The 27,040-nt window shown below is 37.1% G+C and overlaps 1 protein-coding gene and 1 long non-coding RNA gene across 3 annotated transcripts in view; one reads left to right on the forward strand and one right to left on the reverse strand.

The window, feature by feature from the left end:
* The window catches only part of LOC114457678 (visinin-like protein 1), a 48,930-nt gene extending 22,630 nt beyond the window's left edge, over window positions 1–26,300 (forward strand). For both annotated transcript variants that reach the window (XM_028439696.1, XM_028439695.1), the window contains exons 3-4: window positions 22,249–22,464; window positions 24,811–26,300. In XM_028439696.1, coding sequence (XP_028295497.1) covers window positions 22,249–22,464; window positions 24,811–25,008 — 414 coding nt within the window. In that variant the 3' untranslated portion in view covers window positions 25,009–26,300. The remainder of the gene's footprint in view (window positions 1–22,248; window positions 22,465–24,810) is intronic.
* Window positions 7,266–27,040, reverse strand: LOC114457679 (uncharacterized). Its single transcript, XR_003672952.1, has 3 exons — window positions 26,897–27,040; window positions 19,316–19,322; window positions 7,266–7,278 (listed from the first exon to the last, which is right to left on the reverse strand). It is a non-coding gene; the product is annotated as an uncharacterized LOC114457679 (long non-coding RNA).

Here is a 27,040-nt window from a genome sequence, read left to right on the forward strand (position 1 = left end):
AAGGTGTGATGAGGCGGGGATGTCAGTGAAATGACCCTCAAAAGGTTAACAAGGGTTAAAGAAAGCCCTCGCCTCGGTGATTGCTACCACTGATGATGAATCAGAGGAAATGTGGAGGCGTTCTCATGCACAAAAGAAAATACTGTTTGCGTGTTGGTTTGTGAAAGAATCAGCAGTGTTTTATACTCATGAGTAAAAATTGTGTGCAAAGAAAATTGTGATGCTTTTCAAATAACATTAGCAAAAATAAAGCGATATTTCTAAATGTCTACAAAGAATAGTTGCATTTTGAACGTGTTTCCATTGAAGTTTGTTTTGGGCAGGAGCCTCGTAACTCCGGTGAAATCTCATCCCACAAGACTTCGCTGCAGGAAGACGGACTCTAAAAACCTCCTCATAACAGTCTACAATTCTTAAGTATAATTCTAAGAAATGTCTCGGTCTCCTCTTCTGTTTACACATAACGCGCCATGTCATGTGACCAGATAGCTCACGTCATGTGACGTCTATTTGCGGGAAAAGTGTTTCCATAACATTTTTGCAACACATTTCAATATCGAAACGTCTGAAAAATCTTCTCATGAAAGCATAAAAACTTTTTAGCAATACTGTTGACTGTTTTTTCAAGATTCATGTGGTTCCATCACCAGTTTTTATTGCGCTATTTAGATTTTGCGCATTTCCAAAGGTAATGGAAACGCAGCTAATGACAACTTGCTCAAATGTGGATTAGCAACTAAATTATAATTATAACCATGATGACAACAGTGACTTTTAAATGCTGCTACTGTTGGCGTTCTATTGTTTTGTATATTGTTGTATTATATTGTTGTATTATTTTTGTACATATTCTGTTTATATTACTGGTGTTTTCTATTTTATTAATTTCTTTTGTTTTATACAAATATTCTTTTACTCTTTTTAGGGCTTTCAGAGAACTTGTGAACGTTATTTCGTAATGTACATCTTATGCATATAATGATAAATAAAAATCCTTGAGTCTTTGAATCCAGTGTTGCAAGATTAAGTGTTTCATTTTTTTCTTTCATGTGAATTTTAACTGCAAGCTCTGTTCAAAGATCATATATGCCAGTATTATGAAAGGCTGGCCAAGGTTGCCTATATTATAGTTATTATCCACCATTAACTGTACCTAATTTAATACCAAATTAGTATTAAATGCCTTGAGATTCTAGGATTATGTAAAGCAATCTAGTGTTATGTTAAGTACCTGTAAATGTCATCCCTCCAGAGTTAGTGCGTTGTGCAGTATTTTTTTTTTTACTCATTTTTTTTAACCAATTAGCTTTGCTGAAAAAACTAAATGTTACAATCCTGTAGAAAAAAATAATCTATTAATCTTTATTATTATTATTTTTGCCAGTTAATGTATTGCATTGGATTTTGCAGTTGGACTCGTTAGGATTTTTTCCCAGCCTCGAAAATATTTAGCTTGGAAACAGATTAGTCTTGGATTTATATCAGCGATGTTAGTGACATGTTGGTGTCGTTAGCTTAACAATATGTAATTTGTAATTATTGACCCAGGTTATGAGCTGTCAGAATACCTTTGGCTGTATAATTATTCTACTTTTTTGTAGATACAAGTAGTGAAATACTTGAGATTGTCATTGTTACTATTATTATTGAAGCTAAATTTTAGGGTTTAGACTGATTTTTACAGAACAAACCCTTTACCAAATGCATTTATTTTGCTCACAAAAACAACTTCTCAAACCAAAGGAGCATGATGAGGGATGAGGGCTGAGGGCCAGGTGAAGTAGGATCATCTGAGCCCAGAGAGAAATAGGCAGGAACCATGATGATGAGTGAAGAGAAATCACCTGAAGAAAGGGCAGTTGGAAAGAACAAGTCGGGAAATAAGGTCAACAATAGCACAGACAGGACAACTCACTCCAGAATGGCTCCTGTGATCAATTAAGTAAAAGTTTACTTAATTAATTCTGTATAGTATATATATATATATAGGTCTGTATAACGATAATTCTAAGATAAAGAAAAGACATGGTTAGGTTTTACACTTTAGCCTGCTTTTGATACTCCCTTAAAGTATATGTACGGAATCATTTAGGGTTTAATGCGATAAAAACACCTAAGCTAAACCAAATTTTCCAGTATTTCTAATATCACAATTTTCTCCCTAGATTTCAGCTTTTAGTACCTTGATAAATTGCTAATTCCCTTCATACATTACTAAATACCCTCTAGACTGCTATTCTTGGCACGTAATCCCAAGAATAGCAGCGTGGATTCAAATTTGGCTGTAAAGTGGCCTTGGGTCGTCTTTCATTTGTCAAAAAACTCTTTAAACATTAGGAGTGTTGTTAATCAATGAAACAGCCCCATCCTGTTGTGTTTTGGAGCAGGATATTATTAGGTTAGGAGCTCTGCTTTTCCCTTTTTTCTCTCTCTGTTGTTCTGCTTACCTTGTGTTTTATGCTTGATCTCAAGTGGTTTGCCTTATTGTAATGGGACTCAGATGTTGCTGAGATACGGAAATAGACTGATATTTTGGAAAATGTGTTTGTAGTTAGAAAGGATTCAAACAATTTATATCACTCTAGTCCCTATTTCTGAGTTTTGTGTGAGAACTTTTCAGACATTATGCATATTCTGCCCATGAATGTCGGATTCTATATTTAAAAATGAGTGCGAGTGGGTTAAGAAGGGTTAAGGACAGTGAACTGTTGATCTTTTTCGTCTGTCATCTACACCTCCCTATCTTGTTGTAGCGTATGCTGGCTAATGAAAGGTTACCAGGGATAACAAACACACACAGACACAATCACTCTTCAAATTAGAAAGTCCAGTAAATCTAATTTACATGACTGTGGAAAGAAACCAGAATACATGTGGTCGCTGGCAGGATACTAACACAGCTCCACTCTAAACCATAGTTAACAATCATAAAAAAGAAGAAAAACAATCAATGTGGGACTTAATCCATACTTGCTGTTTGATTTAGTTGATAATGCTCAGCCATATGTACTTTACTCACCGCAGAGTAGTTGAGCTCCTCTTGTTGTTAAATGACACAAAATGACCCAAACAATGTTGGTATACAACTCTCATCGTGAAACACGCCGGAGTGTAATCGCATCTATACAATTTAGACAGTTAGATAAACAAGTTAGCGTCAATTAATTTGTGGCTGTGTGCAGCAACGTCTACATTTCATTCCCCATGGTACAGTCAGTGGGTGATGGTATCGCAAGTAGTTTCACAAAACTCAGTTATGTGGATTTCGACCAAATCAACCAATATAATGGCCATGCCAAAACAAGTGAACACTTAAGCTGGTGTATATTAATGTATTAGAGATGTGGATCTATTTAAAAAAAAATGCAATTGCAAATCTGAATATATTTAATCACGATTAATCACGTCTCTTAAACGGCACACATCAAGTTTTTACACACATTGAGGTTAAATGTGTAATAATTCTTTTTACCCACAAAGGCAAGGCAAGGCAAGGCAAGGCAAATTTATTTGTATAGCGCATTTCATACTCAAGGCAACTCAATGTGCTTTACATGATAAAACATTCAATTGTTTAAAATCAATAAGAACATTTAAAATCATCAGTAAAATCAATTAAAATCATCAGTAAAATCAACTAAAATCATCAGTAAAATCATCATGACATCAACGACATGACTAAAAATCTCTCTCTCAATCATATGCAGTAGAGAAAAAAAGTGCCTTTAACTTTGATTTAAAAATGTTCACATTGGATGCTGACTTCAGCTCTGCTGGCAGTTTGTTCCACTTCTTTGCAGCATAACAACTAAAAGCAGCATCACCATGTTTACTGTGAGCTCTGGGCTCCACTATCTGACCTGTGTCCATAGATCTGAGAGACCTGCTGGGTTCATACCTGACTAACATGTCACTGATGTATTCTGGACCAAACCCATTCACAGATTTATACACCAGCAGCAGAACTTTAAAGTCTATTCTGAGGCTGACTGGGAGCCAGTGTAAAGACTTTAAAACTGGAGTAATGTGTTCTGACCTCTTTGTTCTGGAAAAATACTAAAAATTGTAGTGTGAATCATGCAGATTTCAAAGGTTTGGATTCTGGTAAAGGCCAGTATGTTATAACCAAAAAAATTACTATTTTAAGAAAAAAACAAAGATAGTTCATTAAAATCAAATTACACAAAATCTAACTTATAGGTTTAGAAAAGTCCAGGGTCAATATGAGAGAACTGCAGAATATATTTGAACATTGAACAATCAAATCTGTTCAGACACAAATTATTGCCCTTTTACATTCAGCTGCTGAGGCACAGCATGTCTGTTTGTCAACATTTCTAAAGGAAAGAGCAGCTTTCTTTATCCAAACTATTATTATTGATCATTACAGTAGTGTACAAATATACAGATTTCAAATGTTTGGATTCTGTTAAAGGCCAGTCTGTTATTACAAAAAAAAAAAACTTATTTTAGGAAATAACACAGTTCATTAAAATAAAAGTACGCAAACAATCTGTCTCACAGGTTTAGAAAATTCCAGTGTCAATATGAGAGAACTGCAAAATAAATTTGAACATTGAACAGTCAAATATTTTCAGACACAAATGATTGCTCTTTTACATTCACCTGCTCAGGCACAGCAGTCAGTCAACATTAATAAAGGAAAGAGCAGCTTTCTTTATCAAAACTATTATTATTATTATCAATAATTACAATATTGCATTATAATATTACAACATTCCTGTTATTAATTACAGTCTAGAAGTGCATAGTGACGCTCTGTAGATTCACTCACAGTCAAAGCAGACGTCTTTAGTGTCCAGTCCTTAGAGATAAAGTGAACCGTCACACAGACAGCTGTCAGTGCTTACAGAGGTGGAGCATTCACGTTAGCGCCATATACAGAGTACTTTTGTCTTCCTTGTGGGTAACTGATTAGCCGAGTCCCCTGAAGCCGCTCCACATCGCATTTTATAGCTCTCATTTAACGATAGCCTCTGTAACTTTGTCGTTAGTTTGTCCGAACATCGGCCCACTACTTGTTAACATCAGTAAAGACCCCTGCTGGAGCTCTCCAGTATTTCATCCAAAACCATGACCCGTGGATCACCCCATAGTGTACTATGAATATACTAATAGCACTAAAATATCACCATGTGAAGGTTCCGTTTTTTTAAATGTATTTAGTTGAAATTTTAAAATAATAATAAAGTAAGAAGATTTTCTACAAGTCACTCTTAAAAAAGGCTGCATAATTAAACAAATATATATTATAGATCAGGGGTTCTCAACTAGTCTCACCCTGGGACCCATTTTGCCATCGTCATTAAAATAAATCGCGACCCACTTTTTTCTTTTCTTTTTCTTTTTTTTTTAAATTCAACCAACCAAATGTAGTTATTCAAAAAATAGCTGTTGAAAACGCACCTATATAATCTTTAAAACATAACTTTAATATTTTCCTGTGTAACATGCATTTCATAGCATGCCTGTCAAAAGAAAAATTTCTTTTCAAATAAAAAACAAGTCCAACATGAAACATTAAGTATTTATATACGGTATTTTTGACCAGCTGTCGACCCACATTCAACCCACTTCCCGACCGGCCAGTTGAGATTTGCTGTTATAGAATATACTTTTTTACTTTGCTTGAATAAATGTACCGATTCTTACGTTTGGGTTACCATGTATTTTTGATACGCTTCTCACAAGCTTCATTGTGCTATTGATAAAGAAACAAAGACAAAAAAACATTGTTGGAACGCCATTGTAATGGCCTTTTAAAAACGTAATTTTAATACTTTGTTACAGTTGTGATGTGAAAGAGAAGCGAGGCACAGTGAGGGTTCCTTTCCTGCTGTTTTTCTATCAATGCAAGGCAACACTATGCCTAACAATGAAGTCAGAACACTGATTCTGTTACTCAGACGTGGCTTCCTTTAGGGGTCCAACGCCACGAGAATACACCTCTCTCTAATTTTGCATGCGCCTCAGGGTGCTGAAATAATGACACTTTAATGTGAGATCCTCTATGGAGTCAGATAAGGGGGGGGGGGGGGGGGGGGGGGGTGACGTGAGCTGCTTGGACATCCCGTGGGCTTGTAGCTTATCGTGAGTCACATGGAAATAGCAAAGTGGGAGCAGGGATGACAAACACGAACAATTCCGAGATGGCGACTCGCATTTTATCACACATGCACAAACACGCACACACTCAGACGTGATTGAGCGGTCATGAATAATAAATTCATGCTGGAGGAGGGAATCCAAGCAGGCCCGATGAGTCATGTTGAAATGAAGGCACAATGTAATGAGTCTGAAGATCCGGAGAAGACTTGATGTGCCGTTTACTGGTGGTTCCTCAATCCTTTCTGTCATTTTAACTTTGAACTCGACACACTGGTGGAAACCTAAGATAGGTGAGCACCAGGGTTGGGGTCAATTATAATTATAATTGCGCTATTGATAATTATATGCAATTATGATTGTAATTGTAATTTTCAAAATCTGTTGCTGTCATAATTTTAATTAATTTAAATTGAGTTTAGATAATTCACTTTGACAATTTTCATAGAATATTCCTTGCAGTTACAATTATAATTAAATGTAAAACTGGGGAACTTTCAATGTACAGTTCTACACGTGTTTATTAAAATATGTTTCATGTCAAGCTTTCCCACATTTTATCATTTAATAAAGATGAAATTGAGGGGTATACTGTAATTGTATTTGAAATTCAGTAATTGAGACCATAATCATAATAGACTTTCTGAGGATAAAAAATAATTGTATTTTAATTATAATTGGAAAAAATACTGGTCACTGTAATCGTAATTGAACATAGGTAATTAAAAATGTAACTGTAACTGAAAAAAGTAATTGACCCTGACTTACCAATGCATGGATGGTTTCATTTCAGGCTCAGTAATTGTGATTAATTGTACATTACTTTCTGAGGATAAAAAAATAAAAAAATAATTGTAATTTAATTGTAATTGGAATAAATGCTGGACGCTATAATCGTAATTGAACATGGATAATTGTAAATTCGAATTTCAGTCTTCAGAAAACACTCAATTGTCTAATTCCCATCTACAACACAAATTTCATCAATTAAATTTAGTGTAACAATTTATAAATTAATAAAAACCATTTATTTTGTTAAGTATTAATATATTTTATACCATTATATACATATTATATATTATTGCTGTCAGGTAAATCTGTTGCTCTTCTTTCTTATACTTACTAATGATATGTCTTAAAAAGTTTTCTAAACTAGTTTATGTTGATGTTTTTTTATCCTGTAGGCAGTTCCATAATTTAACCCCTGCTATTGTTTTACTTAGGGCTGGGTGATGTGGACCAAAACTTGTACCTTGATATTTTTACTCAAAATGGCAATATACGATATAAATCTGGTAAATTTGATTTAAAATTAAGTCAGACCAGAAAGACAGTACAGGGTTAAATTTTCACATTTATGACACATTTATTAACAGTTGGTTTGATTGACCAATTAATGATACTTTAATCTATGTTGTGAAATAGTCATTTTTGGTTGTAAATGTTCAAGTTAAATATTCACAGGTGGCCGTATTGGATTTTCCAATATGGTGATGCCAGTATTAGAATCCCTGAGGTCCAGAACCTTAGAAATGTGTTTATAATTTTAATTATGTTACTTTTGTTTGGCTAGTAACAGAAAAAACCTGTTTTTGAGTGGCCGCCATTTTGAATGGTCCAATATGGCGGCCCTATAAGAATTGGCCCTGGCTCCTCCCAGATTTGAATACAGAAGGTCAAAAACTGCAAGTATGCCAAATTTCTTGCTTGTAGACAAATTTGCACAGTTCTTCCCGTAACAGACCAGACTACTATAAGAGACAGCATGTATGAGTGAGGTCTGGGTTAGGGCGCACTCAGAAATCCATCTAATCAAGCTTTTCTCCTAAAACGAGTATTTTAAAACAAAATAAGCTATAAGAAATGTATACATCATTATAGGCGATATTGTAATTTTCAATATCGCCAAAATAGAAAACATGATGTATCTTGAATCTCGATATATTGCCCAGCCCTAGTTATACTCATCCTTTTCAGTGTTGTTCTAGCATATTGTATCTTTAAATGTAGTTTTCCTCTTAAATTATATTCCCTTTCTCTCTCTAAAAATCTAAAAATTGACCCCAACTCTGGTGATCGCCTCCTCAACACATCCTAGTTATCGTTCTGCTTGAATTGGGTCACAAGGAGCTGAGGATTGTGCTTTACCTGCAACATCTCTGCTACCTGTCCTCCTCCGTTTCTCATTCCCATCAGTCAGTAAAAAGGAAGAATAACAACCCAAAATATGACCCTCTTTCAGTGCATGTATGTCTATTTTAATCCATGGTTAAAATGAGAAAGAGCAGCTTACGTCTGAGTGATGGATAGACTAGAGCTGTTGCTGCTATATTAATATTCAGACTCCGTCCTCGTCTCTGCTCCTCAGACATGAAATGAAATATGCTTCTACACTCAATAGTGCCATCTGCTGTTGTGTGATGCCAGATTTGTTTCATAACCACAGATGACCAGGATCAGAGGCACATCCTGGCCAAATTCCTCTTTGAATAACAAGCTTAGTGACCACCACCCAGGAGTCAGCTGATCCGCCCGACTTTGGGACGTTCTAACTCCAACAACACGCTGCGTTATTATCGATCATCCGTGGCTTATGATAACAGGAATAAAGCCTCCTCTTTTCCAGGAAGTGGCTTGCTTAGCCTCTAATTTATTTAATGCCCTTTTGTAGTCCTTGACCACAGCGAGAGGTCGGCGTCTGCATTGGGTTGCCAGGTTGGTCAGACTGTGGCATGTTTGTTTGTGATTGGCCAGTTATTTTTATCCAGTTTTAACAATGTGAGACCTTCAGCTTTTCAACATCTGCATCCTACTCTTTTCCTTATTGGTTTTGTTACCACTTGCGGTTGCCGTGGTAACAAGATTGGTTTCATACTACATCAAATAGCACCGGATCGTCTTTGTCAGGCAAAGGGCGGAAAAATAAAATGCATTCAAGTTGATTTGTACTGTGCAGCCGTGCATAATCACACAGGGTGTTTTTTACATATGCTTTGAAGCTTTTTCCTGTTCCATCTTTATGGTGTAAAATACACTTATCCATTTATCTTTCAAAGTTCACAGCTGCAAAATGTTAAAATGGTATGAATACATTTGAAACAATAAGTTTTAATTGGAAAGATTTTATTATTTTGTACCAGTTAAATTTATTCTCCTGGCGTCAATTAAAATACCTCAAAACAAGTTTAGTTTAAAAACCCACAGAGCACTTTTAACAAATGTTTTACTAGTAAAAGATAAGGTTATTAAAAAATGCAATATTTTACGATTAACCTTTTAAACAGAACGAGTTGTTATGGTTTGAAAATGTAATTAACTTGTACAATATTAATGACATCAATAATACACAAATTATCACATTTTGTCACAAGTTTGTAATCTAAATTTGCTTTATTTTATGAAACAGATGGACCTTTTACTAAATATCTAAATAATTGTGTTAAAAAGAAATATTGAGAAATATGTTAAAAAAAATATTTTGCAACATTACATCCCATTAATGGTGTAAAATAATAGTTTTTTACTCTTACCATTGATTGTGTTTGTTCTTCATAAGTGATAAGTGCTATTTTTAATAAACAGGTATCAAACCTCACTATAACGGCTAATATTATTATGGCCATTTAATCTGATTGAGTTCTCTAATAAACAATGAATAAAATATGATAAAAGAAGCTGATCAAGATCCTAGAATGCATTTAGATCATAAAATTCAGGATAAAGTCCAAATTATAGAAAACATGAATCATTGTGTAAAAATACCAAGTAATTCAGTTGTAGATATCAGCCCTTCCAAATGCATAAATTCAATGAATATCCACAATATTTGCCAGGGTGCATAGTTTTCTCACGCTTTTATTGCATGATAGTCATTTTTAATCTTTATCTTTTTCCAAAATCCTGCAACTTTAAAAAAAATTGTTTAACAAATATTTCCCAAATTGATCAAAAATTAGTCCCAGTGTCAATGAAATTTAAAGATTGGATATTGTCTGTAAATTCCTTTACTTGATATTTATTTATATGTTGAAATTGCTCATTTTTCCAGCCTAAAATCTGCAGCCCACTTTAGACCTAAGTGGTCCATGTTTGGCCCTTGTTTGACGCCCAATGATTTACTGTAATAAAAGTCACCACGCGAGCTATAGCAGATGTGCATTTATTTGTAGCATTTGTTACATTTTAAGATGTTTCAGTGGCAATTGGTACAAAATATTTGTTTTTATTATGTTAATACGTGTGCAATTTACAAGAGGATTATTAAAATGTGCTTCGTGTGTGCGCGGACACGCGCGTGATGCCCTCGAAGCATGGAAGCGGCTACAGATTTGCACTGGCTCAGTATGTGCTGCTTCCTGGCATGTCACAGAGGGTTTATGTAAGAGAAGAGTGAAAACACAGCGGTCGCCCTTACACACACACACACACACACACACAAAAAAACACAACAACAAGCACGTTACACATACACGTACACTCTCGCCTTGACTTATGCTTGTATGTTCAAAGACAACATGCACAGCTTTGTGGGGTGACTTCATGCATTTCTCTACATATACACATTGAAACGAGTAGCAATGTTAGCGAAGGGATGCATGAAACAGAAGGGATTATTTACACAGCATTTTTGGCGCTTCAGAGGAATGATACACACCATAAGAAACGAGTCAAAGCCAAAGCGGCAATGCACCACAAATGCCTCGAAAGACAATTTTCAGTGACCTCTACAACCTGTGTTTGTGTGATGTGAGGATAATAAACCAATAGCAAGCCTGCTTTGTTATGTGGATGAAAATGACTTTGTCAAAACACTAGAAAGGGTTTGAAATCTTTAAATTCAGAATTGTCACTAAAAAAAGCCAAAATTCATTAAGGAATTTCGATTGCATGCTTTGTATTAGCACAGTGGTAGGAATGTTGATTAAATATGGCTCCATATATGGGTGAAATTTTTATTAGAGGCACATGTGGGTTAATTAACCTGATCGTTGGAAATATTTATCTGCACTCTGTAACAGTGTATTTATCAGTTAGTTTTAGGTACATTTTTAATTATTGGGTTATTTTTAAAAAAATATAATTCAATATTAAAGCTTAATATTGCACTGTAAACTGTACACAGATTTTTTTCCCTAATATGGTAAATAATTGTGATTACAATATTGATCAAAATAATCGTGATTATCATTTTGGTGATAATCATGCAGGACTACATGTTCTCCTATTAACAGGAGTGGCACCCTGGCAAAAGTTGAAGTAATATTAATAATCATAATTCATATTCTCATTCATGTAACCCATTATTAATACCTCCTCCTCCTACATGGGTGAAAGAATGTCAATTAACTTGTTGTTTTCAGGAACATTTGTACCCACTGAAATATCTATCAGTCCTCGCTTTGATGGATGATTTTCAGCATTTTTCCTTTTCCTTTCCACTCCGTTATCATCAAGCGTATCCATGGAAACCCCTGAACAACTTTTTGATTTCAATTTTTCAAAAGCCAATGAAGGACATTAGGTATTACAACAAAAATCATTGAGCTGTGACTAACTTTCATTTTGTCCATTGAATGATGGTTTTTCCACTCCGTTACCTTTTTGTGGTAACGGAGTGGAAAAACCATCATTCAACCCCATGTTAAACAAAAATAGAATTCAGCACTGCTGCTATGTTGCTCATACAGCACAACTAACATGGAAAATTAAGTGAACTGCTGCAAGCTTTAAATTCCAGTGTTTTTCAATATCCTGATTGTTCCCCAAATAAAATGTTGCCCATATATTTACTGCATAAGTCAAGCTCTCATGACTTGTCTCATTAATAATCATGACTAGAGATTATTAAAGCTGCTGAAGACGACAATTTTTCATCAGATGAAGACATGGTGTCGGCTTCATACATAAATGAAGTGAAAATCATTTACTCGAAAAAAGAGGAGTTTGTTTTGATCGCCACTGTAAACACTCTTATCGACATTTTCGGAAAAGTTTTGCACACGTCATTATCTGATGTGGAGTCCTGCAGACCGATGCATAGCAGTGTTCCTTCATTCTGACTGTGATGTCTTGTGTTTGCCCCCCAATAGATTTGTGGTGTTTTCATGGACTGAAAGTCGGGGCAGAACAATGCTGAATGCTTATTTTGGGTTTTATCGGCTGAAATTGAATGTCCTTCAGAGTGAGACTAATGACAGAACACAAGAAATCACGCTAGGAATGAACTAAAAACACTTCTATGTGTCAGTCTATGGGACTCCATACCCCACAATGCAACGTGCCAAACTTTTCCGACAATGTCAATAAGAGAGCGTTTACAGCGGAGATCAAAACAACTTTCAAGAGGCAATTTCAGCCTTTTTTTGAGCAATTATTTTTGTATTTATTGATCTGTGTGACCTACATTATGTCTTCATCTGATATATAATTATTGTCTCCATTAGCTTTAACTATACCTACACATACTCTGACAATATGAATCAAATATTGACACATTTTTCCAATAACTTGCCACGATAAATGTAATTTATCGCATACAAGTTCTCAGTTTATACAATTTTATGGTAATTTCACTCCAGTCCTATTTTGCTTTCAGGTGTGGATATATCAGGAGTGGATAGTTGTAAATCATTTTGATCAGACAGCGCGAGGGGTAGGATGTGTAATTGTTAATTAGGATTAAGAATGAATGGTTTGCTGGGTTGGTGCACCTTTTCACTCAGTGGTTTTGCATGTTTGCTCACCCTATGTTGGATACACCGTAAATACTTTACTAGTTCGGACGCAGATGCACACAAACACACACACACACACACACACACACACACACACACACACACACACACACACACACACACACACACACACACATAAAACATGGGTTTGCACATTTTAGAATGCAAACATGTATGTTTCCATTGTCCTTCTCAAGTAGTACTTGTCTCATTGCTTTAGGAAGAAAGTGTTATTAATAATCATAATATGTAACTTTTTAATTGTTAACCAGGCCTGAGTAAGATTGGAGTCAAATGATTTTATCTTAGGCACTTAGCTAAACAAATGAAAAAAAATCATATTATTGTGATAACACTCACGGTAATATTGCAAGGGTGTATAAATCTGATTTATAATGATATAGTAAGTCATTTCAGTGAGTGATAAACCTACCCTGAAACTCCATCTACGTGCACAGCACCTATACAGTATATCTTCACCTGAGTGGAGTTTAAATTTTGACCCTGAGCGAGCTGATCGCTTGAAGCTTTTATGCTGCAGGAAGTCTGTCCATCTTTAGCTGTAATCTGAAGAGCTGGCAGCACGGGCACTTTCGCTACAGAGAAAGTAAAACGATTGAAGTCTGAAGGTAACGTTGTGCTGGAAACTGATGTTGACTCAATGCAAATCAAGCTTTGGTTTTCACCACTGTGCTCCATCAAAAGGTTTCTGATTAAATCACCTGAGCCTCCTGCCAATATTCAAAATGTCAACAAAATTACACAATAATGACAACAAAAATTTACAGAAATATGACAACAAATATAGACAATATGAAACTAAAATATACAGTGACACAAACACAAACACCAAACACACTAAAACCTTAAAATGGCCAAAAAATGTACAGAATTAAAATAAAATAAACAAAATGACAACAAAAGCTCTATTTATGATATCTGGATCTATATTAGTATATAGAATATACTGCATCATTTCACCCTATTTGCTTTGATTTTGATTTTTGGGTTTTTCCTTCTTACACTCTTTTTTTTTTTTTTTTTTTTTGGATGGGAATCAGTGGGCAGCTTGTGGCTGATTAGAAAGGCTTTAATCTCCCATTAAACTGCTGCAGGTTTTGGGTTTGGTGTGTATGTGTGAGGCAAATGTGGCAACATCAGACCTTTTTAAGCCAGCTGTGCCTCGTCTGCTGTAGAGGACGGGTCTGGCTTTCTGCCTGTTCTTTGATGGCCGACTCCAAACTGTTTTATTAAACAACCATGACACAGAAACAGGAAGCAGACGGGCAGAGGACGGAGAGCCAGTTCAGACTGTTGCTGTCGAGTCAAGCCCCCAGCTACTTGATCCTTCACATTGGGTTGGGGAACATTAGCTGTGTTTCCATTACCCTTGGAAAGGCGCAAAAATCTAAATAGTTCAATAAAAACTGGTAATGGAAACATCTGAATTTCAGAAATGTCACTTAAATGGGGTGTATCGTGTTTTTTCAGGCACATAGTACCATTCAATCGCATACTGAAATAACTACGCTACCCAATGTTTTGGGGAAAATGCAGCAAATATTTAAAAAAAACTTAAAAGAAATTTCCCTCTGTAGCACACGGTTCATGACGCTTCGTTTTCGCCTCTGTTTCTTAGAAAGAAACTCCAAGCGTGTCTGACGCGCCCATGAACACGCCCCCTTCAGTACTCATACAAACTGTTTTTCTGTAAGTAAGTAAGTAAGTATTTATTTATAAAGTGCTTTTCGCAGATAAAATCACAAAGTGCTGTACACAGAAACAATAAACATACATTTACATCACATGTGTAGCATCATAAAAGGGCAGTAAAAATTAAAAATAAAATCTTGTTAACTAAAAGCTTTTTTGAAAAGCGAAGTCTTCAAATGTTTTTTAAAAGTGTCCACGCAGTTCATCTCCCGGAGAGACTGGGGCAGACCATTCCAGAGTCTGGGGGCTGCAGCCTGGAAAGCCAGGTCTCCTCTGGTTTTAAATTTGGTTTTTGGGAAGCTTAGTAGACCCTGACCTGAGGATCGAAGGCTGCGTCCTGGAGTGTAGGGACACAACATGTCTGAAATGTATAGAGGAGCCTGGCCATGCAAAGCCCGGAATGTTAGAACCAGTATTTTATATTCAATCCGGAAATTGACAGGGAGCCAGTGCAGGGAGGAAAGTATCGGGGTAATGTGTGATGTTCTGGACGTACCGGTCAAAAGTCTGGCAGCAGCATTTTGAACCATTTGGAGTTTACACAGGGTCGACTTATTAAAACAGGTAAAAACTGAGTTACAGTAGTCAATGCGGGACGAAATAAAAGCATGGATGACCAGTTCCAGATCAGGTTTGGACAGTAGATGCCTCACTTTTGAGATATTTCTCAGATGGTAAAAACAGTTTTTAGTCAGTTGACGACAGTGGCCCTCCAAAGACATCGATTGGTTAAACACAACCCCAAGATTTCTGATGCTGGATTTCACTGATGAACCCAAATCACCGAATTGTGCGCTGTGTTTGGCAACTTTCTACATTTTTGAATGATTATGAAAGTGAGGAATGCTAACGTACGGTCGGAGGAGAAGTGATTTCTCTCCTGTCACTGCCACACACACACACACACACACACACACACACACACACACACACACACACACACACACACACACACACACACACACACACACACACACACACACACACACGCGCTTACCCTTGCTGCTGCTGGCTCTGAAGAAGTGGTCCTCTTTACGAGTAGGGAGTGAATTGTTTTTTTAGTGTCACTGTACTTATTAATCCACTTTCAAATAAGCTCTTGCTTTAAAGCAGTCATCTGAAAAATGCCTGGAAAAAATAGATCTTTTTGGGACGTGGGCCGCTTCTAAAGATGAACTCCAACCATTGTTGACGAATCGTTTCGTCCAAAAGAGGGCTGTTTTCTTCACATCTATAAAAATACATTTTCTCGCTGAAGGCATTTTTAAAAACTAAAGGCAGGAAGCTACTACGATGAGCAGAGTAAACCCATCAACATGCAGTTATCTCTCAGCTGTTTATTATGACTGCAGCTGTTTTGATGGAGGTGGAAGTGGGGGAGGGGTGCAAGTTTTATTTACATTTTTATTCTATTTAAATTTTTTATTTTAATGTGTACATTGAGTACAGACAACATAAGCCTGGGGTGCCCAATCCTGGTCCTCAAGAGCCCCTATTCAGCATGTTTTAGATGTCTCCCTCTTCCAACACACCTGATCAAATGATTAACTCACCATCAGGCTCTGCAGAAGCCTGATAACAATCCTGGTCATTTGAATCAGGTGTGTTGGAAGAGGGAAACATCTAAAACATGCTGGATAGGGGCTCTTGAGGACCAGGATTGGGCACCCCTGACATAAGCCATGGGTTTCTTACAAAAGTATTTAAAATAAGTAAATTAAAAGCTAAATCTGCAGAGGCGGGTGCTGTGGGCTGAACTAAGGAAGAGAACACAGTAGGGGGAGGGGCCTCGTCCCCTCGAACATAACAGCAGGAAAATGGCTGCTGACAGAAGATTTCAAGAATACTAAAAAATATGTGAATCAATCTGAGAAACACTGGAGATGTGTTTTTTAGGAGGGAATGATACACTGACATAATAAACATGAAAAAGTGATTTTTAAAGCTTTTGTAAATAGGACTCTTGTTTGATGAAATTAAATATGTATACTTGAGTTTTTTTGATGAAATGTCCATATTTTGATATTCTACTTAGTCACTTTCTCACTTAAAATGTTTTCAGAATTTTCAAAGGTGGTGAATTAACGGAGATATTTAGCCTCAGTGTGCTTCAGGTTTTTGTCGTTGTAGGTTCCAAATGCATCTTGGGAAACTTGGAAGTGGGGAAGGTCATCATCCTAACCACACTTATATTAGACAGTATGTACTCATTGAGTTTGTAGTGTGTAGTACGGAGTATGCCATTTCAAACACAGACAATTCTTAGCAGTATACTTAAAAATTATTACTGCCACATTAGACAGCAAACAACAAAAGAATGCAGTGTTGATAAAATCAAATCGTCCCAAGCATTACATGTACTCACTTTAGTGTATCCAAGAGAAGACATGGGTGAATGGCAGCAAATTAAAAATACAGAATGATCTTAAAAAGCAAACAAAATGAAAAAGAAAAATAAACAAAAAAAAGCAAAAACAACTAAAAATACATAACAAAAATAACACAAAAGGCTTTATTCTTTCCTGTAATGCTCAGATTGGTCATTAATGCTGACATGAACGTGGATAATGTTGCAAGGCAGACAAAAGGTCAGTCTCTAATCTTGACATTTCATGCCCTAGCACTGATTTTAGATACATTTTGAATGCCTGTGATTTGATTTAAGCTGTGAACACAACAATATCACTATTTTGTCGCTGTCTTCCCCATTCAGATCCGAATACATGAACAGATACAGGTCTTTACATTACATACATGTCCTGAAAGTGTGACCTCATCATCACACTAACATAGACGTGCACATTTCACTAAATCTAGTAGGAAAACTTTGAGTGCCTTCAGCTATTCTGTCCTTCTCTGCCTCTTGGCATTTCTCTCGTCTTTCTTTCTTCTCTCGTTTCTTTTTTTTTTACGTAACAAAGTGTTTCATAACTTGCCAGATTGTTGAAGAGCCGCATTAGCGCTCTCACCCTCCCCGCGCTGCTCAACATTTCTCACACATCATTCCCGAAAGCGTTCTGCATCCTTTTCTCTCCTGCCTCTCCCATCCATGCTGAACATGTGGACGTGCAGTCAGCTGCATAGAATGGACGGCTACTGATAATATTTACTCTGCTTTTGGGCAGAGGCATCTAAAGAGAGCATGATGAAGAGCTTGATCTCTAACACATTCCCTGACAGCCTTTTTTTTTATCTCCCTGCTGTTTTCCCCAGTGACCCCCCCCCCCCCCCCCTCCCCGCCCCCCTCACCTGTCTCTTCAAACTTTTCTACTGCAGTCTGATAGTCTGATTTTTTTACTGCAGCAGCAGCAGGCAGAGTGCACCCTCCTCTTCCAATGTTGCTCTAATCTTCAGTCCCTCTTTAACGGCTTCGTCTCTCCACCACCGCCCCCCCACCGATTCCAGACAGACAGACAGACAAGGGCGGTGCTGTTTGTTCTCAGTCTGAAAGAATGACGCAGCATCTTCTCTGCATGAAGTTGAATGGTGTTACTGCTCCTAAACAGGTTTCAGGCTCTTGTCTTCATGTAATTAAACAGTGAGAACAGCAAGGATAAATACATTGCACAGTTACAAAATGTCTATGTATGAATATATCAAAATTCAAGATATATCAAGTTTTCTTTTCTGGCGATATAGAAAATTACAATATGGCCTAAATATATATTATTGCTTATGTTTTAAAATACTGCTTTCTCTACTTCTCAAAACATTATAAAAAGCCAGTTAGATGGATTTCTGAGTGCGTTCTAACCCAGACCTTCCCCAAAACAAGCCACAATGATGGAATTCACTCACACGTGCTGTCCCTTACAGGAGAAAAAGCCAAAAGTGGCACATTTTGTGCAACTGTAAACAGCAAATTAACCCTTATTTGTCTTTCTGGTCAGACATAATTTGAATTTAAAAATATTGAGATTCATATCGTACATTGCCATTTTGAGAAAAAAAAAAATATTGAGATGAGTTTTGGTCCATATCGCCCAGCCCTAATTAGCATAATCTGTTCTTTAATTTCTTTGGTTTTCAGCCTTGTGTTTTCGTTGTCGGCTAAGAATTTTCATTTCAGTGCATCGCTAGTATCGAGTCAATAATATTAATACTCATTAAAGTTCTGCGATACTTGATTGCAATTGGTTTGGAATGGTAGCATGTCATTTGTTTTATTTTTAGGATTGGCCACCAGGGGGAGACACTGCTAAATACTGGTAGTTGGATCGATATTTTATTTGATTCAAAAGTGATTGGACACTCGCAATAGTTTCCTTAATGTTTTGCTAATGTTTAAACTGGAGACAGAATTTACTGTGTTTGATTCAAAAGAAGAAACTCTGCTTTTTCTGCTTTAATAGTCAGTTTTGGTCATTTTTCTTTTTTTTTTTAAAGTATCTGTGCATTACTAATTTTATCTAATCAGAATCAGAAAAACTTTATTGATCCCAGGGGAAAATTACTTTTTTACAGAGGCTCGAGAAATATTAAAGATGAAAAGAAGAAACACAGAAAAGAAAAAAGAAAATATACATAATTAAGTAAAAGACTGTTAATTAAATAAAGATTAGCTACAAGTGCACACATTACAGTATAAACAAATAATAATAAAAACCAAGGTTTCACTCAGACTTTCAGAAAAGCTTTTAGTTAACTGGATTTAAATTTTTTTATCCTTTAATGTTGCTGCTATTAAGATGTTTATGCACCCATGTTTTATTATTCTATGATGTTTTTACTTGTATTTTTACCACAACTCTCCACAGCACTTTGTAATTTAATCTGCAAAAAGTGCTTTATAAATAAATTACTTACTTACTCTTTATTCAACTTTATGAATCCTATATAAACTAAAGATGAAAACTCCTGCTCTCTTACATGTTTGCTATTGAGTCAGAGGGACACAGTGATTGGTCAAAAGTGCAAACGAGATGCACGATTTGATAGAATTCCGTCCAAAATATCTGCATGTGGCTCGAGGGCTGCATCTTTAAAACTCAACTTTTAATGACTTACTTCTTTCACTTTATACATTTTACACTGACCTTAAGCTTGTATGCAGAAGGCGAATGTGGTATTTAACATTAATAACATCAAGATATATCAAATACTCACATTTTAATTGGTTTCCTTTTAAACGCCACAATAAATATTGGACGTCTCTAGGCGTTTTCTTCTGCTATTCAACAGGTGATTGCAGCAGTGGCTTGTGGGAGGTTTGGTATGACCTTCAGTTAGTGTGTGTATGTGCTGATAAAAACACATTCTGGTTAATAATGTGTCATAGAGTGCTGCAGAAGGCCTGCTGATGAGATACAGGAGCTTTTGTAGCAGAATGACATCGAACACAGCGGCCCTTTGACTTTCATGTTTAACACAATTTTTTTACTGGGTTTAGTATCCCAGTAAAAACCAGTTGTGATTCCAGCTGAACTGTCCATAGTCGCCTTTTGAGGACATGTAATTGTTGTATGCAGAGTTTCAGACACAGCAGGAGAGTCCTGCGATTTATCAGAGGAAGGTCACACCTGGAAGACTGTGATTCATGTCACGTGTCAGGATGCATCCGGAGGAAGAGTCTCCTCCTGTGATGGTGACCCTGAGCCACTGCCTCCCTCCCTCCTTTCCTCCCTCCCTCACCTTCAGGGATCAATTAAGACACAAAGCAATTGTTGTTGCTTATTTTAGAACTTAAATTCGTTACTGATGGGAGGGGCCATGCAAGCCTACACTTGACTTCCACATACAGAGGTGAAGCTTGGAAGCTAAGGAAGCAATGACCTTGGTTAGTCGGTCCATTAATCTTCTAAACCCACCTATCCTGATCATAATCGCAGGGTTCTGAAGCCTGTCTCGACTCACTCATTGAGCAAAGAGCTCTCCCAACCATTGCAGACGAATAAAAAAAATAACATATACTTATACCTTACACAATGGATGTCAAATTTTAGTTCAGGGGCCAAATATTGACCAGTTTGATTTTTAGTGGGCCGCAGTTTTTAGGTGAGAAAAAGAACAATTTTAACGTAAATTGTGCAATAGTTTTTGATATCAGTCCCTGCCGGATCTTCACTTAAAAAATTATTGATTTTCTAACCACTTGTTGTTATCTTACCAGGTTGAGCTAGCTCAGTTTTTGATGACCCTTTCTATCCATCCATCCCTGTCACTCATAGCGGTAGCCAGTTCCTCAGCCCTACATCCCGTATCATCAGTCAGTTGGTCGATGTAGGACTCGTTCAGCCGCCCTTGTGATCTCTTACCGTGGGATGGCCTCCACAAGATGATGATGATGTCTGCAACTGGTTCGTTCTTGCTGTGCCCGCAGTGTCCTGCAAACCACAGTCGTCGTCGTCGTCGTCGTTGTTGTATTGAGGTGGTAATGGGTGGAATGTTGTCGTAGAGTTCTTTGTTGGTAGGATGGTCTTTCCAAGATTGGTTAAGAGCAGCGCGGAGTATACGCGTATAAGCACCATCTATCTGTCTTTCAAGTTTTAATGTCAGGGTCTGTGAGATGGAACCGTATATAAGGACAGACTCTACTGTAGATCTGAATACATTTCTCTTTAACTTGTCAGGGAGGTCAGACCTCCAGATTTTGTCCATTCCATTCAGTGTTCCCCATGCTTTTCCAAGTCTAATGTTGATGTTCTGTTTGATTGAGGCAACGTAGCTGCCTAGATATTTGAAATCGTCCACCTGCTTTACCGTAACACTGCTTAGGCTTTTCATGCCTGTGGATGCATCCTGGTTGAGGCACATTAATTCACTCTTTTCTGCATTGACATATAGCCTGATTACTTAGGTTAAATAGCATTGAGAAGGAAGCTAGTGTTGTTGCAGTTTGTGTAATTTAGAGGAATTATGTGGAATTGTTTGTGAGAAATTGCAAGATTTGTGGAAAAATGTAGTTTATTCCACCATTTGCAAGTAAAAATGACTGCATTCATGTGATATAAACAAAGGAAAACTGCAAGCCCCTAAAATATTGTAGAGTTTCATTAATTGGTGAATTTGAGATATCTAGGCAAAGCAAATTTATTTGTGCAGCACATTTCATACACAAGGCAACTCAATGTGCTTTACATGATCAAAAAGTACAACAGAAAACATTCAACAGCTTGAAAATTAATAAGAACATTAAAATCAGCAGTAAAAACATTTAAAATCAGCAACAAACACATTACATCAGCAACAACATGACCAAAAATCTCCTTCTCAGTCAAAGGCAGAAGAGAGTCAGAGTCATCTGCCAGCCAAATTGGATGCTCTAAAGGGCCGGATTTGGCCCCCGGACCTTGACTTTGACACATGTGCTTTGCACCATGGAAGATGCCATTAAAGTTTGGATGAGATAAGGATCAGTTTCAATAATCGAAAAAGTTTCATTCAGATCCATTCCAGATTGCATATTTCATCACAATTTTTCTGAAAAATGTGGGTTTCCATACATTTGGACCGACTGTATGGTTATTAATGCGGATAGAAATTTCTTCCAAGTCATTGAAGTTTAAATGATCATGGAACAATGATCAGGATTATTGATCTAGATAACTGCCAATATCTGAATAAAGGAGATTTAGCGTTTGATGGAGGTTTGTGTTCTGAGTGATGTTGTTTTTTTTTTAATTTAATTCGACCACCATAACGTGTCTAACAGTCTAACTTTTCTGTGTCCTTGCAGTTCTTTCCGTACGGGGATGCTTCTAAGTTTGCCCAGCACGCCTTCAGGACCTTTGACAAAAACAGCGACGGCACCATCGACTTCAGAGAGTTCATCTGCGCTCTGTCCATCACATCACGAGGAAGCTTTGAGCAGAAACTCAACTGGGCCTTCAATATGTACGACCTGGATGGAGATGGGAAGATCACACGGGTGGAGATGCTGGAAATTATTGAGGTATCAAAGGCTTTCCTTTAGGGCTGCAGTTAATGATTTGGTACCGGTAATTGATTATTTCATCGCTTTTTTAAACAATTCATCATTTCATTTTTTTTTAAACAATTATTTTATTAATCTATAATTTTTTTAATGATTAATTGAAATTTCCATCCATTCTTTAAAACTATTAATGTTTTAAAGTATTAATTGATTTATCCAATCATTTTTGAAATGATTTGATTAATTGATTTTTTTTTAAAGGTTAATTAATGAATCCATCAATTTCTTTTACGATTGATTCATCGATTTTTCCATCGATTTTTTTTTTTTTTTCAAATTATAATCGATTAATCAATCCATTTTTCAAAAAAAGATTAATCGATCCATTTTCAAACGATTCATAATTTTTTTCCATCCATTTTTAAAAACCATTTTTTTTAAATGATTAATCGATTCATCCATCCATTTTTTACCAACGATTAATTGATTTTTCCATAAATATGTTTAAACTATGAATTGATTAATCAATCTATTTTTTTTTTTTTAAGAATAATTGATTCATCTTATGAGAGATATTGGACATTTTGCAGTTTTTATGCCTCTTGATCTTAAATCATAACTATCAGTTTTATGTGACACAAAAATCATGTTGAGCTCTTTTTATCGCACTAAATAAAAATAAACAAGAATGAATCAAAATCATTTTCAGATGTTTTCTTCCTTAGGAGCGGTCGAGGCTCATTTTCTCACACTTTCTTTTCTTTCTTTAATTTTTGGACAAACTAACCTGCCCCAAAACGATCGTTTTCGTTTGCCTGACAAGCCTCATGAGTTCAGGTTTCTCATTCAACTTCTGGCCAAGAATGCATTTCAGTGCATTTGTTATAGTTGCATCACTGGCTGAGCCTCAAGCACTACTTCTACTTCACTTCTTTTTTTGGTTGATTTAAAACTTGCTGAGCGTTAGTGACTCGGCACTGAGTTGATGTTGCTCTGATGACACGAGGTCAGAGGGTTCAGGCTGCATGACGTGTTTATATATATATAAGAAACTCCTGGGCTCTGAAATGTCTAAAAATCCAGTCAAGATCAAATAGACTTTAGTGAAGATTCATTTATTTTTATGTGCACCTTGTGTGCCCTGTGGGAGTGTTTCCACCTCACTGGTCAGAAAGAAGCAAACATCAGTGTGGTATTTCTGCTTTACTGGGGATGCTTTGCAAAAACTTGGCATTGTCAAAGCCTATTGAGGTTTTTTTACTATTACATGATTACATTGTGCTTCAATACACTGCAACATTTTGGCCAACAAATGATCAAATGCGTCAGTCTGCCATGAAGAATAAGTAAGTATAGAGTCGGGCTGTCAAATTGACTTTGGTCATAATGTGGCTCGAGTACCTTTTCATTTGCGCATCATATTTCTAATCATGTCTAACACTTAGTAAGAATTATCTGGGCATGAATTAATCAGTGTTTTACTTAAAGCTCCTGAGGATGATCTTTTCTTTATCACATAAAGACAAAGGAGCAAATATACTAAAGGTTTGCACCTGTAAAAATGTGTGCAAATGTCACCACGTGCGCTGATAAATGGTGCAAACCTGTTAGGCACACAACATAGCGTGCACAATGCATTTAGCGCGTTTGCCTCTGATCAGTATTTAATGTGGGCGGATCAGCTGTGGGACGCGAAATATTAGGAGGAAGAAATAGCGCCTCCAAAGTATTTAAGCAAGCAACAGATTTTGCTCCTTTTGTTTAAGATGTTAGTAAATCTACCCCTTAGTGTAGGCCTCATAGATCACAAATTTAAGAACATTTGTTTGTAAAAAAAAAAAGATGTAAAAGGTTGAAATTGCCACTTGAAAGTTTACGCGCATTGCATTGTGGGATGCGAAGTATCGAGAGGTTTTTACTACATTCTTACAGTGATTTTTTATGTTTACCCCCAAAAACTAACTTTCCAAAGACAGTGTTTCCTTGACGTCTGTGTAATAATTCCAGCGAGATTATTTTTGTCTTCATTGAATAATATGTTATGGTTTTATTTAAATTATTATTATTCATATAGAAGACAAAACTAATTTTGCTGGAAGAAAATATCAAAGGAAACATCAAAGCAATCAGCAGACGCCTCTGACGAAGACTGACAGTTGACAGTCGAAACATGTCAAGAGATCAGTGTTTTCCTGAGGAACAGTTGTCTGAATAAATTAAACCTTTACATATTATTGAAATAGAAGACAAAAAGAATCTTGCTGGAATAAAAGACTACCTTCACAGTTTTATTTACTTGTTGTTTCGCTCCTTTTGTTCAATAAATTCAAAAATCTAAAACTCTGCCCTCTTCTACATCTTCAGGCCATCTACAAGATGGTCGGCACGGTGATCATGATGAAAATGAACGAAGACGGCCTGACGCCCGCGCAGAGGGTGGACAAGATCTTCTCCAAGATGGATAAGAACAACGACGACCAGATCTCACTGGAGGAGTTCAAAGAGGCGGCCAAGAGTGACCCATCCATCGTATTACTGCTGCAGTGTGACCTCCAGAAATAGTGCGGAGGGTGGACGTCAGCGGAGCTCCACCAGCTGCCATGGACTGCACCGAAATGAAATAAAAAAATAAATCCATGTTCCATTCAGTTTGCAGCTATTTCCACTGAAAAAAAATACTACAATACTACTACTACTACTACTACTACTATATGCTTGGACTACCTTCAATGGATCTGCTTCTTGTGTTTGAAACACTCGTGTGCATGAGAATGTTATTTGCTATCAAAAGAAACACACACACGCGCAACACACACTGATAAACACACACTACATTTAAACACCACCCACAAATTATATATATATATATAAATATAGATCTATAAATATTAATATTTATTTAATTTATTTCAAGAACCAACTGCCAAAATGTGAAGTGTGCAAAGTATTTTCCATACAGGTTCATTTCCACTAGCTTAATGCACATCTGCCGCTACTCTATTTATTGTTCCCGGTTTGCCGACGCTAGTCGTACGTACGTGTGTCATTTATGCCGAAAAACAAAAACTCCGACCGTAGACGTATCTGCCTCCAACGGGACACTGGATCCATCCTAGCCGATAATAGCTGTAGAACAGCAAGGATTGTCCAACCTTTCTCTTTCTCTCTGAAACATGCTTGTACCGTCAGTGAAATACTGTAAATGTAGTTACTTTGCATGCCTTTAGGTTCTGCCTTAAAAAAACAAAACAAAAAAAGAGTCCTGATTTATTTGTCCTGTAAAGCAGAGAAACCGAGAATCTAGAATCAGTCACAATGACAGGGTGTAAGAGGTGACTATGGAGCATGCTTTCCGTGTAGATTTACCTGTGCTCCGTGTTTGCTAAAGAGCTAACTCGCTGTCCCTCATGCACTCACTTTTTAAAGTGTAGGAAAAAAAATAACTATCCAACTGATATGCATGTGTGCGACATCACCCAGAGACAGGAAAAGGTTGAAGGAGAATCGTTAAAAGTGTAACCTCCACACCTGAGTTTCCCCCCCGTCCGCCCGCAGGTCGCATATCATTTCAGAAGAATTCCTAAGATTGAACGACTACAGACAGACTGTAGACTGGACACGCCCTCTCCCGCCCCACCTCCCCTTGCCCTGCCCTCTTAAAGACCACCCCTTTCCCTTCCTTCTCCCCCTGCCAGTCAGTCAGCCTTTTTGTACTTTTTTACTCCTTCTCACACACATTGTACACGAACAGATGAGTACTAAATGTAGAGAAGTTCAGCTGAGTGTGAGGCCATGAGCAGCCCACCCCCCAACACCACCCCTGCCCCCACCCAACTTACATCAAGCATTAGAGCACGGAGGAGACCGACTCCTGAAAAGATCCCAGTGTAAGACACGTCCGTCCTCAGCCCGTAATAATGGCGTGTTTCTACTGACGATATCGGCTCGGCTCTACTCTTTTTGCCTGTTTCCACTGGGAAAAAGTACCTCCTCCGTGGTACCTGGTGTTGCCTTTTTTAGTACTTCCTTTGTTGAGGTTCCAAAAAAAGCAGCTCTAGTCTGAAAATGTGACGTAGGCACAAAGCAGACACTGTTTGGTTCAGAGAATCATCACAGTGTAGTCATCAACTTACACACAGAGAGGAAGCATTTGGCCACCATTGATTTTTGTTGGCAATCTTGTGAGAATGGCAGCAAAAAAGTGCAATCCGTGGAGTCTGGCATTTTCGCGTGTCAGGTTGGTGCTCAATGTAAACACTCTGGAAAAACAGCATCGGGTCCTGAATGCGAAAAGTACGGAGCTGTGTAGAGCCGATACCACCAATGGAAACGCACCATAAGTCGTCAGCGCGGCTTTTAACTTTCTTTCCACTCATCATCCACGTTGTAATCTGAACTTCTTTACATGTGGCCCCCCCCCCCCCGGATACGGTTCATAAACAAACATGACCCGTTACTATCATTGCTGTTATGATACCAAATGTAAGCAATGGCAACCGTGTACGAGGATTCTTTTTGTAGCATGTATTGTGTCCCTGATTACATGGCTGCACTACTCCCTGTGTTGTGATTTACTCTAATAAAAGGAACTCAA

The sequence above is a fragment of the Gouania willdenowi genome, chromosome 24, assembly GCF_900634775.1.
Source record: "Gouania willdenowi chromosome 24, fGouWil2.1, whole genome shotgun sequence".
In the NCBI taxonomy this organism is placed as follows: domain Eukaryota; kingdom Metazoa; phylum Chordata; class Actinopteri; order Blenniiformes; family Gobiesocidae; genus Gouania; species Gouania willdenowi.